At 43.8% G+C, this 18,289-nt stretch overlaps 1 protein-coding gene and 1 pseudogene across 1 annotated transcript; one reads left to right on the plus strand and one right to left on the minus strand.

The window, feature by feature from the left end:
* The first annotated feature begins 5,138 nt into the window (after positions 1-5,138).
* Positions 5,139-8,190, plus strand: LOC147982884 (indole-2-monooxygenase-like). The gene is made up of 3 exons (XM_087539387.1): positions 5,139-5,681; positions 6,850-7,278; positions 7,354-8,190. Exons 1-3 carry the CDS (start codon positions 5,187-5,189, stop codon positions 7,975-7,977), a joined length of 1,548 nt encoding a protein of 515 aa, XP_087395513.1. The 5' UTR covers positions 5,139-5,186; the 3' UTR covers positions 7,978-8,190.
* Positions 8,191-13,597: 5,407 nt separating this feature from the next.
* Positions 13,598-15,376, minus strand: LOC147982885 (tyrosine N-monooxygenase-like; annotated as a pseudogene).
* Positions 15,377-18,289: the final 2,913 nt, after the last annotated feature.

Genomic DNA, 18,289 nt, shown 5'->3' on the forward strand with positions numbered 1-18,289 from the left:
AGACACTCTTGCTTGGTGCATCTTTGTTGGTTAGTTGTGCGGGTATTTATAGGACAGCCGGGGAGCCAGGATCCTTGACGTACTAGTTATTTAATCAATTAGTGACTCCTTTCATTGCCCCACGTGGCCACATATACCATTCATGTCGCCTCATGCATGTTCAATGCATTCTGGAGAGCAAATTAAGTGAATGTTGGATACTCAGTTAGAGACGTTCTTCACTTGATCATCTACAGGAGCTCTTCCAGATTGGCATAGTCAGAGAAGGCCTTTGCTGAGCTAGCTCACATGGAGTCTTTCCTTCATTCAGAGAAGGAACCATCAGAGTTTTATGGAAATCCTTCTCATTTCCGGCCTCTATCGATTGTTGCACACAACCGTCTATTATCAGAAAGTTTCAACATCAGAAGTAAGAGCATCTACAGCCGGCCGCCTCATACTCGCCTCAAATGGCGGACAACCCCAGGTGCCGCAACCGCCTCGTGGTGGATTTCTTGGCCTCTGACCATGACGGATCCATCGTCGACCTCACTTTGATCGGCAACGTGCAGGTGACGACCTCCGGCAAGGAAGAGTAGGGCATGGGAGATGGCGGCGCCTCGAGTCCCGTGAGCCGGTGCATGTCCCATGTCCTACTATACCTCGTCGACGATCGCACCGACATTTCAAGGGGCGCAGCCAGCTGTCGGACAACGTCCGCTGAAGTTTAGGTTTCATGTGCATGTAATTGTATGGATTTGAGGATTCGTAATTGAGGTATCTGGTTCTGGAAACGCTAATTTGAGGTCTCATCGGTCACTGCCCGGCGTCCACGGGCATTTGAAGGGTCGGATTTGTTGTATCCAGTTGTAAATGCTCTAAATGTTACTTCCTCCGATTCAAAATAAGTGTCCTAGCTTTGAACTGAGCTTAGAGGTTAGAGAAATTAAGAACTCGACAGAAGTAAACTCCTGGAAGTATCATCACTAAAATGTGTTATTCATGGGAGCCAACCGAGGCAACTGCTCCTGTCTGCAGTCTCTTGGCCATGCCAAAATTTGATACCGATGCCAGTTCGGTCTTGCTTTGGAATTTTGCACTGAGGCTGTCCGGGTTTCCGTGGGTATCCGTCGACCCGTACGTTCACTGTGCGGAGCCATTCTCCTCTACAGAAACGCACTAGCTGCAGGTAGCACATGATGCACGAGTCTTCGCATCCATTCTCTTCCACACACGCACTAGCTGCAGGTATGTAGCCCATGATGGACGAGTGTCCGGATCCATTCTGCACTAGCTGCAGGCAACGGCTCCTGCTAGTCTCAGTACTGTGCTTCCAAGAGCATGAGGGAGATGTTGACGAGTTACCAACGCTCAAACCATTGGTTGACTAGTTATTACACATGCATAGCTCGTGTGATCCGTGATTTAAGGGCAAAGAATCGGAATCCAATTACCCTTTCTCTTATAGTACTGTCGTCTGTCGATCATTCTGACCTCCACCTTCTAGAGTGAGCGTCACATAGCTAAAGTTTGTTTATTTGATCCTGCCAAAAAAATGTGTGTACTCTTTGAGAAAAAATGTACTAGTGGCATGCGGACTAGAAGCCACGCCACATGACTTACGGATTTGGCATGCCAGGGTCTCACAATGATATCAACATGCTTCAGCGATCTCCGTTGTTAAAGAGACCTTGCGGTTGGCATTTCGAGTGCTCCAACTTCGTTGGGGTATTGTTCGTGGAGCTGCAAATATATGGGATCTTGAGATGCTGTGGACAGTGATGGCTTGTTGTATGATCATGCATAACATAAATGTAAAGGAAGAGGCTGACGATGCTCGCCATACCTCTGATATTTTATACATGTTCGCCTCCTAAAAGAAAATCCAGAGCATATCGTCATCTTTCTATAGATGCGTCAAAAACTTCGACATTAATAACCGCATGTGTAACTACTCGATGATCTTGTGAAGCATATCTGGATTCATGTAGGAAACCATTAGTTTTCTATTTGAGCGTTATCCTCTGAATGGTATTTATGTCTGAATTAACTATGCATTTTTAATTTGAATTATTTATTGCTGATTTTTTTTACATCTATGTGTATGGGAATGCATGGAAATGAGGACGTCGTTGCCCAGGCAGAAATATGGGCTCCATTGGCTACTGTCCGCCCACACGTCCGGACGTGTTTGTGGACAAGAGTCCACTGAGCCCCATTATCTAGTGCCCTCATTTCACACAGAGATAGAGGGGGGGGGGGGGGGGGGGGGGGCGGAGGGGCTTAGCGCAGTTCGGCTAGAGAAGGACGCTAGTCACCAATCCTTGCTCCCTAGAGGGCCCACATTAGGTAGCTTATTTTTTTTCTAAGGCCCACTTCAAGCTTCCTCGAGGTTTTTAGCGTCATATCCGAATTTTTTATTTTACTCTGAAATTGCACGAGTGCTATACCTCACATTCAGCGAGGCAGAAGGACCTCTCTCATCGAGTGCTAGATAATCGGGCTGGCCCACTAGCGCATATTTTCGACAAAATAGTTAAAAATAGGTGCGCGCGAGGGACCGGTTTTGGGATCTCCTCGTTGCTTGGTAGCACTCTTAGCCACTGCGCCAACATCGAGTCCATGTACAATATGTAGGACGCGACCTACTAGAAGGAAAAGAACCGTCTTTTACACATATTTCTTCTTTTCTTTTCTTCGGTTTTTTCTTTCTTGCTTTTCAATGCTTTCCTCTGTTTTTTTTGTTTCCTTTCTTTCTGTGGGTGTCCGTCGACCCGTACGTTCACTGTCCGGAGCCATTCTCATCCACACACGCATTAGCTGCAGCCTGCAGGTGGCACATGATGCATGAGTGTCCGGATCCATTCTCTTCCACACACGCACTAGCTGCAGGCAACGGCTCATGCTAGTCTCAGTCCTGTGCTTCCATGAGCATGCGGGAGATGTTGACGACTTACCCACGCTCAAACTATTGGTTGACTGGTTATTACACATGCATATTGCTCGCTAACTGACATCCATGCATAGCTCTTGTGATGCATGATTGAAGAGCAAAGAATCGGAATCGAATTACCATTTCTCTTATATTACTGTCGATCAGTCTGACCTCCACCTTCTAGAGTGAACATCACATAGCTAAAGTTTGTTCTCTCTGATCTCGCAAAAAGAGAAGTGTATATTCTTTGGGAAAATGTATTGTCACTAGTGAGAGAGTCGGGTGAGAGACGCGAGACAGAATGAAGGACGAGGAGGACAGCGGGCTAGGTCGGGCTTGGTTTTGGGTCGGGCCTGGTGGCGTCGCTTCTAGGCCACATGCCACTAGTAAATTTTGTCGGCGTTTTTTTTTAATTGAGTTGGCTGATACCAGTGGCATGCAAACTATTCGCACACCACCAACAACACATCAGTAGTGCCATTGTTATATGTTGGCATGCCACTAGTAACTCGGGCCATGTCCCACCCCTGGGGCTAGCTTACTAGTGGCATGGGCATATTTTAGCACACCACAATTTTGGCCACGCCACATTTATTTTGAATAATACCAGTGGCTAGTGTGTGGCGCGCCACTAGCATAGGATGTGTTTAGGCATTTCTCTACTAGTACCAAGGTCACATCAAACATGTCATATTTGAAGCAGTGGCATCAAACGACTTTTGGATTTGGCATGCTTTCTTTGTGCCAGGGTCTCACAATGATATTAACGTGCTTCAGCGATCTCTGATGTTTAAGAGACCTTGTGATGGGCCGAGATGCTCTGTCGTGCAACTACACCGTCAATGGCCATGATTACATCATGGGGTACTACCTTGCCGATAGTATGTATCCTTACTGGCAGCAGTTTATGATGACTATCCCCGAGCCTAGGTAGCAAAAGTTTTCTCTTGGCATAAATGCAAGGAGCTGCTAGGAAGGATGTGGAGGGGTCATTTCGAGTGCTCCAACTTCGTTGGGTTATTGTTTGTGGAGCTGCAAATAGGTGGGAACTTGAGACGTTGTGGGAGGTGATGACTTGTTCTACGATCATGCATAATATATTGTCGAGGATGAGGCTGACGATGCTCGCCATACCTCTTATATTTAGAGGCCTAAGGTACATGTTCCAGAGCATGTTGTCAACTTTCTAGAGATGCATCCACAACTTCGACATTAATAAGCGCACGTGTAACTACTCAGTAATTTTCTGAAGCATACGCGTATTTATACTGGAAACCATTAGTTTTATGTTTGAACTTTATCCTCTGAATAATATTTATCTTTTAATTAACTGCATTTTTAAATTGAATTACTTCTTGTTATTTTTTTTAAATTTTTATTGTTTGAACTATTTATATCCTTGATTGATCTATGTGTGTAGGAATGAATGCTACGTTGTCGCCTTATTAATTGCTCCAAGTTCAGTGCACCCCACAGTGGTTGTTGGTTTTAGTACTCTGCTTGACTAGCTTATAAGCAACCGATCGAGCTTGTGATGATAAACTAAGCTGGTTCAGAAGAACAATTGCGCCGAGAGCTCCAGCGGTTGTATTATATGTGTGTATTTTTTGCTAATGTAAAATGCGCAATTTCTATGTAAATTGTGTGTAATTTTTGTTATTTTTTATTTTCTTTCTTCATAACGGGTAATACCAACGCCACTAATTCATTCTTCTTTAGGAAACTTCCTATTTTGTTCCCTTTATTTCTGTTCATTTATTTTTATTTTTGCCTTGTGTCTTAACAGGTATTGGGTCAATTTCTGTTATGTTTCAGACCATGCCCATGTATTTAGTAGGCTTCCGTTTGGTGGTTGCAAAGAGTCGAGTGCTCCTCTAGAAAATTTACTGGCCCAAATAATTGCAAGTCGATTTTGATTTTGCTGCACTGAGAAAAGTGGACGTGCCCAAATTATTTTTTCAGCCAACTTGTCCCTAACCGGTCCCTTATATTTTCCACTTTTTCTTTTTTGAGCGGTCACAGAAAGTTCATAAAACATGTAACCAAGACCCAAAGACTACCTTGTACAGTATGTTTTTAAGAATGAAAGCTACGTTGTCGCCTAACTAATTGCTCCAAGTTCAGTGCACCCCACAGCGGTTGTCGTTTCAAGTACTCTGCCTGGCTAGCTTATAAGCAACTGATCGAGTTTGCGATGATAAAACTAAGCTGGTTCAGAAGAACAATTGCGCCGCATAGCTTCTGAAAGTGCTGTGCTAGACATTAACTTCCCATGGCAGATCTCGTCATGCTAGAGACGCTTCCGACGGGATGGTTTCTATTCCTCTTCCCGCTCTTCCTCTTGTTTGTGTTTTATTACTGGTTCACTTGGAAGACAGGAAAAAGGCAACAGCTTGCAGGCAGACTCCCGCCATCACCACCGGCGCTGCCCATCATCGGCCACCTGCGCCTCCTCGGCTCGCTCCCGCACGTCTCGCTCCGCAGCCTCGCCAGGAAGTATGGCCCTGACGTGATGCTCCTCCGTCTCGGCGCCGTGCCAACGCTCGTCGTATCGTCGCCGCGTGCCGCAGAGGCCGTGCTGCGCACGCACGACCATGTCTTGGCATCACGGCCACACTCCATGGTCACGGACATCCTCATGTACGGCTCGTCCAACATCGGCTTTGCGCCATATGGCCAAGGCTGGCGGCAGGCAAGGAAGCTCCTCACCAACCACATGCTGAGCGTTAGAAAGGTGCAGTCTTTCCGCAGCGCCGTCATGGAGGAGGTAACTTTCAATGACTTTCTAGTTTTCGCCACACCACATTTGATAGAATTATTTTTAATATCTCGGCGTGAAACACATTATGAAGACATAAAATTGAAAAATGCATAAACTTCATCCTTTCAACCAAAAAAACTTAATATTTAAGATGATGAAGAAAATTGTGGATTGTTAAAAATCAAAATTAGATGGCGAGTTGACCAGAAGAAAATTAGAAAATGGGCTGGTCTGTCTATCCACAAGGCGGCGTAGTGCAGGTCCGTCGGACAAAAATATATCATCATATTTAATTAATATTTAACATAATTTGAAAGAAAAGCTATCCATAGATCATGAGGGTAAATAATATAGCTTGTGCTTCATTAAGAAATCTCAAAATAGAAAGGTGTGACAGCTCCCGGTGCCTAGGCACCGTCTACCAATAGTAAAATCAAAAAAAAAAAATCTGAAACTTTGTAACATCAAAGATGATCAAACTTTGTAGGTTCTTGCAAGTTTTCATGCCAAAATATTATGTAGAGAAAGGTGTATGAACGAGTTTCAGATTTCAGTGCTAAAAATGCTCAAAACTTCAAGCACTGAGATCTTTTTCGTGTGTAGAGCTCCTCGAATGGTTTTTTGGTATGAAAACTGGCAAGCGCCTACAAAGTTTGACCATCTTTGATTCTGCAAAGTTTTAGATTTTTTCCTATTTGTTTTGATTTTAATGTTCATAGAGGGTGCCTAGGTACCCGGGAGCTGGAAAACTACTCTCGTCTCGAAACCAACTCAATCCAATTGGCACACTGAGGTCCTAGCAATTGCGAGAGGAAAGGTCATGGCTTGAAAATCCATCAGACATAGGAACGTGGAAACGCTCATACTACTCAACACCAGCAACAATCAAGAAAAGAGAGGTCAGGGCTTAGACGGTCTCCAGTTAACTGATGAATAAACAACATCCACTAGTTAGGATATTCCACATTTCTAAAAAAAATTGGGAGCTTGATTTTTTCTAGTTAATATGTCAGTTACCATCAGATAGGACGTCCCTTTTTATTCAATGATTTACTACTGTCAAGCCTTGTTGGTAATCTTCTTAGCATTTTCAGAAACTTACCATGTCAGAAACAAAATAAATAAAATTCACTTTCATTGTGCCCTCTGCTAACAATTGTGCATGCCATCATAGGTGAGCATGGTGATGGCCAAGATTCATGAGGCCGCCGCAGTCGTTGGTGTGGTGGACATGAGTGAGCTGCTCAAGACATTCACATATGACATGGCATGTCACATCGTGTCCGGAGAATTCTTCCTAAAAGAAGGACAGAGCAAGTTGTTCCAAGACCTCACCAATGATACGTCACTGCTGCTAGGAGGGTTCAAGGTGGAGGAGTACTTCCCAACATTGTCTAGGGTAGGACTGCTTAAAAGGACAGTCCGTGCAAAGGCTGAGAGACTAAGGCATAGATGGGCCGATCTGCTGGACAAGGTGATCGATTATCATGAGAACAAGGACAAGTCAGTGTTAGATAACCAGGGTAGTAATTTCGTCGATATTCTCTTGTCTGTTCAGCTCGAGTATGGTCTCACAAGAGAGCAGATGAAAGCTCTCCTAACCGTAAGTAAATATAATACCTTCCAGATTATTACAAATAAAAATTATTATAGTGTACTAATTAATTGATATCCACAGGATGTATTTTTCGGTTTAACTGACACATCATCTAACACCCTCGAATTCACAATGGCTGAGCTCATGAGGAGGCCCCGCCTGATTGGGAAGCTACAAGACGAGGTAAGGAGTATCGTACCCCAGGGACAGGAAATTGTTGATGAAGCCGACATTAGCAGTATGACATACCTAAGAGCAGTCCTAAAGGAGTCATTCCGATTTCATCCTGTTGCACCTTTACTTGCTCCACACCTTGCCATGGCTGACTGCAGCATCGATGGGTACATGATTCCTGCTGGGACGCATGTCTTTGTCAATGTATGGGCCATTGGTAGAGACTCTAGCTCATGGGAGGAAAGTGAAGAATTCATACCTGAAAGATTTACAGAGGAAGGCCGTGATGTGCATGTCAACTTTGTAGGGAGTAATTTTAAACTCTTGCCGTTCGGGGCAGGACGCAGGATATGCCCTGGTATAAACCTTGGAATCATGACTGTTGAGCTTATGTTGGCAAACTTGATGTACCATTTCGACTGGGAACTGCCAATAGGGGTTGAGAGGAAAGACATTGATATGACAGAGGTGTTTGGACTCACTGTGCGCCTGAAGGAGAAATTATGGTTAGTTCCAAAATCATGCATGTAACGGAACAAAATCTTCTAAGTAAATTTATGTTACCCGTATGTAGCCACTATAAAATAAAGGTTAATTCTAGCCATCAAAGGAGTCAGGATTTTCATCCTAGGCGTGGGAAAGAAAGTAATAACCACACAAGTATACCATGCATGTGATGTACTTTTCGTTTGAGCTTACTGTGGTTTTTTTATTATTGGCACAGTGTTTTATTAAGTTGGCATATCAACTGAAATGAGATCCGATCCGGATTAGCTCCATCTTCTCATTTAAATTTACAAATTGAAAAGTAAGGACTCATTCTGCTATTTTATTTTTATTCTTGAAATGTAACAAACTTAAAAAAATACTAGCACATATGCATGTGCGTTGCAACGGGATTACACCTGTTAAAATGCCGCTCCCAATCATAATAAGCGTAAACATACCCTTACTTTTTCAAGACTAATTATCCCATTGTTAATTGTGTCCAAGGATTTAAACATTTCGCTTAAACACACAATAGATAATAGAGACTGCCAAGTAAGAAAGCAAAGCTTAAAGGTCAGATCAATGGAACACCTTGTCAGCAACCTTCTTAGCTTCTTCATTGCCTAGAAATTCCTATAAACTAATCACTTATAATATCAAGTGGTTTATCTAGGACCTCTCATGCGGTGTGCTTACGCACAAAACTCACTTTACAGAGACAACATGGACTACTTTAACAAATAAACGTATGCATTGCAGTATCATGCACATGAGCAAATCGAATTGTAAAACCAAAATGCCTGGAAGGATGGAGAGTGTAAAAGGATAGACTACAAATACCTTCAGCCTATTTTGTAGCATTCCATCAATTCATGACCAAGCCTTAATAAAAACTGAGAATAGCTTACCATTGGATCTAGTAAATCAAGAATACCATAAGCAAGTCCGTAAGGAGAATTGTAGAATCATGACCAAAAAGTGCAAGAAAACACACACAAGAATTGCTTACACTGATACACTACAGCAGATCTCGTTCGGCCCCGACCAGGCAAGGAATCTGCGAAAAACTTGAATTATTTATGTTGTACAATGACCGGTCAAGTGGCATACAGTGATACACTACAGCTGACCCCGTTCAGCCCCAACCAGGCAAGGCCTTTCATGCACTAATGATGAATCTTGTTCTTTATCCCCCATCCAGATGCCAGAATAGCAAAGTCTTTAGGAGAACAACACTGGAGTATGTGAGTTTGAGAAGGTTGTTCTTTATCTTCCATCTAGATGCTTAGATCCTCCAAACCCATCCTCCAACTATCATGAGACAAACTGAGAAAGTCGCACAAAAAGATAACGTCGGTGTGCTGTTGTGCTCTATCTAACCTGCAATTGCGTGTATCCTCAGATTTTTGTTAAGCACTGCATGGACATGTGCATCGAGAGCAATAAATATTCATGACGCTGATAGTAAGACCTCACCTTGAAAATCTGGTTCAGGAGGCAACACGCTCGCACACTCGCCACCAGCACTGTAGAATGGGCAAACACCTTGATGGTCGCGATGTAGGCAGCTCTTACGGTCTGTGGTGGCAGCGGAGACTGTGGAGAACAGGGAGGCGGCACTGATCATGACAGGCGAGTTAGTATGGACAGACAGGATGCTAGTACTCAGAGTCATCCTCGATGGTTGGCACTCGATGATGCATCGGTTTCTTATACATGAGCAAACCATCTCCCTGTTTATCAGCCATCATAGGGCCATCAAATTCAACGGGGCGGCCTCGTCGAGTACGGCGTCTCCACCGTCTCTGACATCTTCATCCACCCCAACCCCTACGCTCTGTCCTTCTTGTCACCGACCTCTCCTTCCTTGCCTCTCTCGGGTCTAGCGCGAGTTGCACGTACAACAAAATAGGTCAAAGGAGAGACGATCAGATTGAATAAGAAAAGCCTAGAGGGCAGAAGATTCCGAGCCATGAAAGAGGTGTCGGGCTGGTGCCGATGCGCGGCAGTAAGGCGGCGAAGCAACAGGGCGATGCGGGGAGGGGACGTGAGCACCGAGATCCAGTCTAGTGCACCCCTCGCCCAGTCGACGACAGTCGCACGTTTTCCTCCTCCTCGTGAGGCTTGGTCCCCACCATGGTTTCTACCTCCTCTCTCTTTTGATAGTGGTATACCATATACGATATGGGCTGGACGTGTCTGTTTTGGTAGCAACATAGCAAGGGTGTTTTTCAAGTTGTGTACAACATGTGCGCCTCAGAAACATTATCAAATTTCCTTTTTCTTTTGCAGGAACGGACCGATCCATCGACGTGCGTCTTTTGCAGGAACAGATCACTCACATTGATTTTTTTTCTTGAGGGAACGGATCCATCCATCGATAGGTCGTGCCTGAGGAAAGATCAATCGCTTTTTTATCGGAACAGATCCATCCATCTTTCAAATCTCAACCGTCAATATTTATTGGTTACCATAAAATCAACGGTGATAAATACATGACGTATGGAGAACTATGAAAGCCTCCATCTTTTATTATTAGGAAAAGAAACGAAATAGACTTCCAAATGAATCTTTGGTTTTTTTCCTTGTGTGGCTCTACGACAGTATATACAAGCCATGCTAAAGGTACATAATTAGTAGTTTTGTCGAAACTACCTAACTGGTTGTTCGAACCGATTTAATTAGTATTTTAAATATGAACCTATGAGCCTTCCCTCATTGATTTCTATTAGAGAAACCCCTAGCATAACATGGTCCTTACACACTGAAACAGGAAAGAAGAGAAAGTAGAAGCTGCCATCTGCAGCACATCACCAGCATCAGCCAATCTAAAAGGCTAGTTCCTCTATCCTAGCTCATAATAAATAAGCTGAAAAGTATTTGGAAATGCCCTAGCAACATAAGCACGACACGAAGGTGGGGCCTCAAAATTTTTCACCCAAATTGAGTACATAATATTATCAAACAAGCATCTTGATCTAGCAAATCATCCTACAATTCTTCTCCTCGTCATCTAGCCATCACCTCTTGCGAAAGCCTCTTGCACCGACTGTTTGATCGTCTCCACACTAGCATCAATGCTTCTTTACTCATGGATTTTCCGCAACATACCCTTGTAGCTAATGCTATGACATTTACTATATATTTCCTCTACAAGATCAACAGGGATTTTTTTAATCAAAGCAAGCTTTGTTTCTAGTTTTCTAGATAGTTCAACAAAATGTTGGTCCTCCACAGAGCACGGGTATATGTTGGGATCTAGGAAAATATTGTATCCAATCACCAACCATAGCAGATGTGTGTTCGGGGCATCTATTTAAGTCAAGAGCATAAGCATCAATCTGCTAAGTTAATCTAGTCATGTTACATCCAAAGAAAGAGGTGATCCATTGTATCTTTATTGCAACATAAGTGGCACTACTCATTACCATCCCATCCTCTCTGCACCAAATTATCTCAGTCAGGATTCTACACTTTAACATCGCCCACAGAAAGATCTTAATCGTCATTCATATCTTTAAGTTCAAAATGATATTGTATTCATAAGTAACCCGGATTTGAGGTGCAAAACAAGTTTTTAACTCTGAAATCACCTTTCTGATTTAGCTTCCACCTTGCCCTATCCTTATCTCTAGGCAAGGTAAAATTATCCGCAACATGTTTCAACTCAGTCCATTGAGAAGAAGCCTCTGAAGGAAATATGCCCTATAGGCAATAATAAAGTTATTTTTTATTTCCTTATATCATGATAAAATTTTATTATTCATGCTAAAATTGTATTAACCGGAAACATAATACATGTGTGAATACATGGACAAACATAGTGTCACCAGTATGCCTCTACTTGACTAGCTCGTTAATCAAAGATGGTTGTGTTTCCTAAACCATATACATGAGTTGTCATTTGATTAACGGGATCACATCATTAGGAGAATGATGTGATTGACTTGACCCATTCTGTTAGCTTAGCACTTGATCGTTTAGTATGTTGCTATTGCTTTCTTCATGACTTATACATGTTCCTACAACTATGAGATTATGCAACTCCAGTTTAGCGCAGGAACACTTTGTGTGCTACTAAACGTCACAACGTAACTGGGTGATTATAAAGGAGCTCTACAGGTGTCTCCGAAGGTACATGTTGAGTTGGCGTATTTCGAGATTAGGATTTGTCACTCTGATTGTCGGAGAGGTATCTCTGGGCCCTCTCGGTAATGCACATCACTATAAGCCTTGCAAGCAATGTAGCTAATGAGTTAGTTACGGGATGATGCATTACGTAATGAGTAAAGAGACTTGCCGGTAACGAGATTGAACTAGGTATTGAGATACCGACGATCGAATCTCGGGCAAGTAACATACCGATGACAAAGGGAACAACATATGTTGTTATGCGGTTTGACCGATAAAAATCTTCGTAGAATATGTGGGAGACAATATGAGCATCCATGTTCTGCTATTGGTTATTGACCGGAGACGTGTCTCGGTCATGTCTACATAGTTCTCGAACCCGTAGGGTCCGCACGCTTAAAGTTAGATGATGGTTATATTTTTTTTCCTTTTGCAATACTAGATATGGAATTCATTGCATGGATGCAAATTGTACGATGTATGATATGATCTATGCCACATGTAGGTAGTCTATTCCATAAACACCTGTGGATAACGATGATTCTGTTATTTAGACCAGTTTGCAGTTTATGCCGAAAAGTATAATTACTATAGCAACTTTGCCCGCGTAATTCAGAAATAAATTTTTCTTTCTGTCTTTGTTGTTGCACTGATGAAATGAAGTGAAATTAATGAAATGAAGGACCTGCAGCAATAAACGAAAAGCTGACAGTACAAACCAAACAGCAAGAACTTACTCGTAGCATTATCAACAATAACCACTAGCCTGACAATACACTGTCCTGCATAATACAATTCATTAAACGTATGAAAACTAGAAAATTACTTCCAAAATTAGAATTCTCACATCGTTTTCAAGCACCAAGCCATTTCTTCGGACAACCTGTTTAACTTGAATATTAAGCAGAATCTGCCGCAGTCTAGTTCTTCAGAATTTTGGTTGTTTCAAAGGGAAATGAACCGGGCCTTGAGCCTGATTAGGATGAGCATTTTCCCTTTTTTCGCCATTTCGGTGATGGCGAACCTGCCCGGCTCGTTAATCATTGTGTATAAGTTTCTTTCTACTAAAATGCATCATGATACAGCTTTTATATCTCAGAAGAAAAGATTTCTCACAAAAAAACCCTAGTTAATAGAATATGAAAAAACTTAGTTCATAGAACAATAAGTTGGCAATACATAACATATTGATGCATGAATGACATAATTGTAAGACGGGGTCAAAGCTGGGCACACAATTGTACAGCCAGGCATGTATACAACATAAACATAAAACTTTTGTGCAATTCCAAGGATTATTTCATGGTACACCATAATGGAAAATACAGAGGTTTTGTTTTACATAATGATAAGTACACACATTACATTAGTGATGCAACCATCGATTGCTTCTTTGTTTCTGCACACATGCAGTGTCATAATATTAAAAGAGAACTGAACGTAGCGCCAGAAACATGTAACATACACTAGTTCCAGATACATTTTATTGACACATAAATGAGAAAACGCATATTAAATCTATTTAATTGGATCATATATAGAGATGTGCAGCCAATCGTGGTGTAGCTTGCAGAACAAGGGGTTCAGCTAGTGCAAGGCCCGCATTGCGTTCTTGGAGACTCATACTCTTAACGTCGGGAGGCTTTGTCCAAGTGAATCCCTGCAACATCCTTGCGAACAACATCATTGTCATAGAGGTACCAAGTGAAATCCCAGGACAACCCCTCCTCCCACTGCTAAATGAAATGAAACGTAGGCCTGGATCAGTGAGAAGTACATTCCCAGTGTTCAAATGCCTCTCAGGGTGAAACTCCAGTGGTTCAGTCCAAATCTTGGGATTGCGGCCAAGTCCAAGCCGGCTTAAAAGTATGTGGCTATCCTTGGGGATGGTGTAGCCAGCAATTGTTGTGTCCGCCATGGTGACATGGGGTACGTTAAGAGCATGGTATGTGTGTAAGCGGAAGGCCTCCCGGATGCACGATTTGAGATAGTTTAGCTGAGGAATGTCAGACTCCTGCACCAGTCTATCTTTACCGACAACGGCATCGAGTTCGTCGGTTGCTTTCTGCATGATCTCTGGCATGTTTATCATCTCAGCGAGTGCCCACTCAACCGCATTAGATGGGTTATCGACTGCTGCAAAGATCATTTCCTAGGTACATCCATAGATTTGAGAATAAATAAAGTAATCAGTATAACGCAACAGAAAAGGTCAATACACAGATAAAATGGATCGAAGAACAATGAAGAAACTTTTTATTGAGGTCAAGATGACATACTAACCGCTGTTTGTGCTCTAATGTCTTCTAGGGAAAGCATTGGTTGTCCCTCTGCATCTTTAAGATGAACCAGAACGTCCAAAAAGTCTCGGGGCCCTTTCTCAAGAGTGGATGACCTTTCACGCATCCACTCCTCTATAATAGGATCATGCAACCGGTTGATTGTTTGCATGGCAACCTTGGAAACCTTTTCATGGCCATCCAAGTCGAGGCCTATGAGGGCAGGGAAGTAGTCGGACACACAAAAGCTGTAGAGATGGTTGAGGGCCGTGAAGAGAGCGGCAACATGTGCCACCTCATCATGTCCAGGCCCACTAGTGGATGAAGCTGGTAGGTCACTAAAGTATCTTTTACCGAACACAAGCCTTCTTATCATGTTACCAACGAAGTGTTGGGTTACATGACGGACGTTGACAATGTTGCCTGGACATGCCATGTCGCTGCAATGAGTTTTATTAATGTACCTCACAAGGTGGTCGTACTCCTCTTTCCGGAGGTGGTGGAGCTTTCGCTCCATGGACGAGGCGAGAATCTCAACAGTAAGGACACGCCTCATCTTCTTCCACTGGTCTCCGTATGGTGAGAAGATGGAGCCCTTGTACCCGAAGCTGAGTATGCCCGAGGCGAAGGTGGTGGGACGGGAGGCAAAAACTTCATCATTTTTTCGTAGTACCTCAGAGGCTATCTGTGGACATGCTACAACAATGACATGGGTAGCTCCGAGACGGAGGCACATGATGTCTGTGTCATCTCCTTGAGCAGGCCATGGATCCATCGGAACACCGCCGGCTTGCTCAGAATCACCTGATGCATGTTGCCAATGATGGGCAGTGCCGCAGGCCCCGGGGGCAGCCTGCATCGTCGCCCCCGTTGCTTCTGGGACAATAGCACTCTTTTATTTTTCCAGAGAAAATACACCAGCATGGTGACCATGATAACCAGAGTACCAAGAGCCATATTGCATGAGCTGGGCAGGGTGTTATATGAAGTAGGATAGAAGGCAATTTGTGGAACTGATAGGTAATGGACAGATGTTTTAACAGTTGTGTTTGAAGACACTCTTGCTTGGTGCATCTTTGTTGGTTAGTTGTGCGGGTATTTATAGGACAGCCGGGGAGCCAGGATCCTTGACGTACTAGTTATTTAATCAATTAGTGACTCCTTTCATTGCCCCACGTGGCCACATATACCATTCATGTCGCCTCATGCATGTTCAATGCATTCTGGAGAGCAAATTAAGTGAATGTTGGATACTCAGTTAGAGACGTTCTTCACTTGATCATCTACAGGAGCTCTTCCAGATTGGCATAGTCAGAGAAGGCCTTTGCTGAGCTAGCTCACATGGAGTCTTTCCTTCATTCAGAGAAGGAACCATCAGAGTTTTATGGAAATCCTTCTCATTTCCGGCCTCTATCGATTGTTGCACACAACCGTCTATTATCAGAAAGTTTCAACATCAGAAGTAAGAGCATCTACAGCCGGCCGCCTCATACTCGCCTCAAATGGCGGACAACCCCAGGTGCCGCAACCGCCTCGTGGTGGATTTCTTGGCCTCTGACCATGACGGATCCATCGTCGACCTCACTTTGATCGGCAACGTGCAGGTGACGACCTCCGGCAAGGAAGAGTAGGGCATGGGAGATGGCGGCGCCTCGAGTCCCGTGAGCCGGTGCATGTCCCATGTCCTACTATACCTCGTCGACGATCGCACCGACATTTCAAGGGGCGCAGCCAGCTGTCGGACAACGTCCGCTGAAGTTTAGGTTTCATGTGCATGTAATTGTATGGATTTGAGGATTCGTAATTGAGGTATCTGGTTCTGGAAACGCTAATTTGAGGTCTCATCGGTCACTGCCCGGCGTCCACGGGCATTTGAAGGGTCGGATTTGTTGTATCCAGTTGTAAATGCTCTAAATGTTACTTCCTCCGATTCAAAATAAGTGTCCTAGCTTTGAACTGAGCTTAGAGGTTAGAGAAATTAAGAACTCGACAGAAGTAAACTCCTGGAAGTATCATCACTAAAATGTGTTATTCATGGGAGCCAACCGAGGCAACTGCTCCTGTCTGCAGTCTCTTGGCCATGCCAAAATTTGATACCGATGCCAGTTCGGTCTTGCTTTGGAATTTTGCACTGAGGCTGTCCGGGTTTCCGTGGGTATCCGTCGACCCGTACGTTCACTGTCCGGAGCCATTCTCCTCTACAGAAACGCACTAGCTGCAGGTAGCACATGATGCACGAGTCTTCGCATCCATTCTCTTCCACACACGCACTAGCTGCAGGTATGTAGCCCATGATGGACGAGTGTCCGGATCCATTCTGCACTAGCTGCAGGCAACGGCTCCTGCTAGTCTCAGTACTGTGCTTCCAAGAGCATGAGGGAGATGTTGACGAGTTACCAACGCTCAAACCATTGGTTGACTAGTTATTACACATGCATAGCTCGTGTGATCCGTGATTTAAGGGCAAAGAATCGGAATCCAATTACCCTTTCTCTTATAGTACTGTCGTCTGTCGATCATTCTGACCTCCACCTTCTAGAGTGAGCGTCACATAGCTAAAGTTTGTTTATTTGATCCCGCCAAAAAAATGTGTGTACTCTTTGAGAAAAAATGTACTAGTGGCATGCGGACTAGAAGCCACGCCACATGACTTACGGATTTGGCATGCCAGGGTCTCACAATGATATCAACATGCTTCAGCGATCTCCGTTGTTAAAGAGACCTTGCGGTTGGCATTTCGAGTGCTCCAACTTCGTTGGGGTATTGTTCGTGGAGCTGCAAATATATGGGATCTTGAGATGCTGTGGACAGTGATGGCTTGTTGTATGATCATGCATAACATAAATGTAAAGGAAGAGGCTGACGATGCTCGCCATACCTCTGATATTTTATACATGTTCGCCTCCTAAAAGAAAATCCAGAGCATATCGTCATCTTTCTATAGATGCGTCAAAAACTTCGACATTAATAACCGCATGTGTAACTACTCGATGATCTTGTGAAGCATATCTAGATTCATGTAGGAAACCATTAGTTTTCTATTTGAGCGTTATCCTCTGAATGGTATTTATGTCTGAATTAACTATGCATTTTTAATTTGAATTATTTATTGCTGATTTTTTTTACATCTATGTGTATGGGAATGCATGGAAATGAGGACGTCGTTGCCCAGGCAGAAATATGGGCTCCATTGGCTACTGTCCGCCCACACGTCCGGACGTGTTTGTGGACAAGAGTCCACTGAGCCCCATTATCTAGTGCCCTCATTTCACACAGAGATAGAGGGGGGGGGGGGGGGGGGGGGCGGAGGGGCTTAGCGCAGTTCGGCTAGAGAAGGACGCTAGTCACCAATCCTTGCTCCCTAGAGGGCCCACATTAGGTAGCTTATTTTTTTTCTAAGGCCCACTTCAAGCTTCCTCGAGGTTTTTAGCGTCATATCCGAATTTTTTATTTTACTCTGAAATTGCACGAGTGCTATACCTCACATTCAGCGAGGCAGAAGGACCTCTCTCATCGAGTGCTAGATAATCGGGCTGGCCCACTAGCGCATATTTTCGACAAAATAGTTAAAAATAGGTGCGCGCGAGGGACCGGTTTTGGGATCTCCTCGTTGCTTGGTAGCACTCTTAGCCACTGCGCCAACATCGAGTCCGTGTACAATATGTAGGACGCGACCTACTAGAAGGAAAAGAACCGTCTTTTACACATATTTCTTCTTTTCTTTTCTTCGGTTTTTTCTTTCTTGCTTTTCAATGCTTTCCTCTGTTTTTTTGTTTCCTTTCTTTCTGTGGGTGTCCGTCGACCCGTACGTTCACTGTCCGGAGCCATTCTCATCCACACACGCATTAGCTGCAGCCTGCAGGTGGCACATGATGCATGAGTGTCCGGATCCATTCTCTTCCACACACGCACTAGCTGCAGGCAACGGCTCATGCTAGTCTCAG

Source organism: Triticum urartu, chromosome 2A, assembly GCF_056163025.1.
Source record: "Triticum urartu cultivar PI428250 chromosome 2A, HENAU_Tu73, whole genome shotgun sequence".
Lineage (NCBI taxonomy): Eukaryota > Viridiplantae > Streptophyta > Magnoliopsida > Poales > Poaceae > Triticum > Triticum urartu.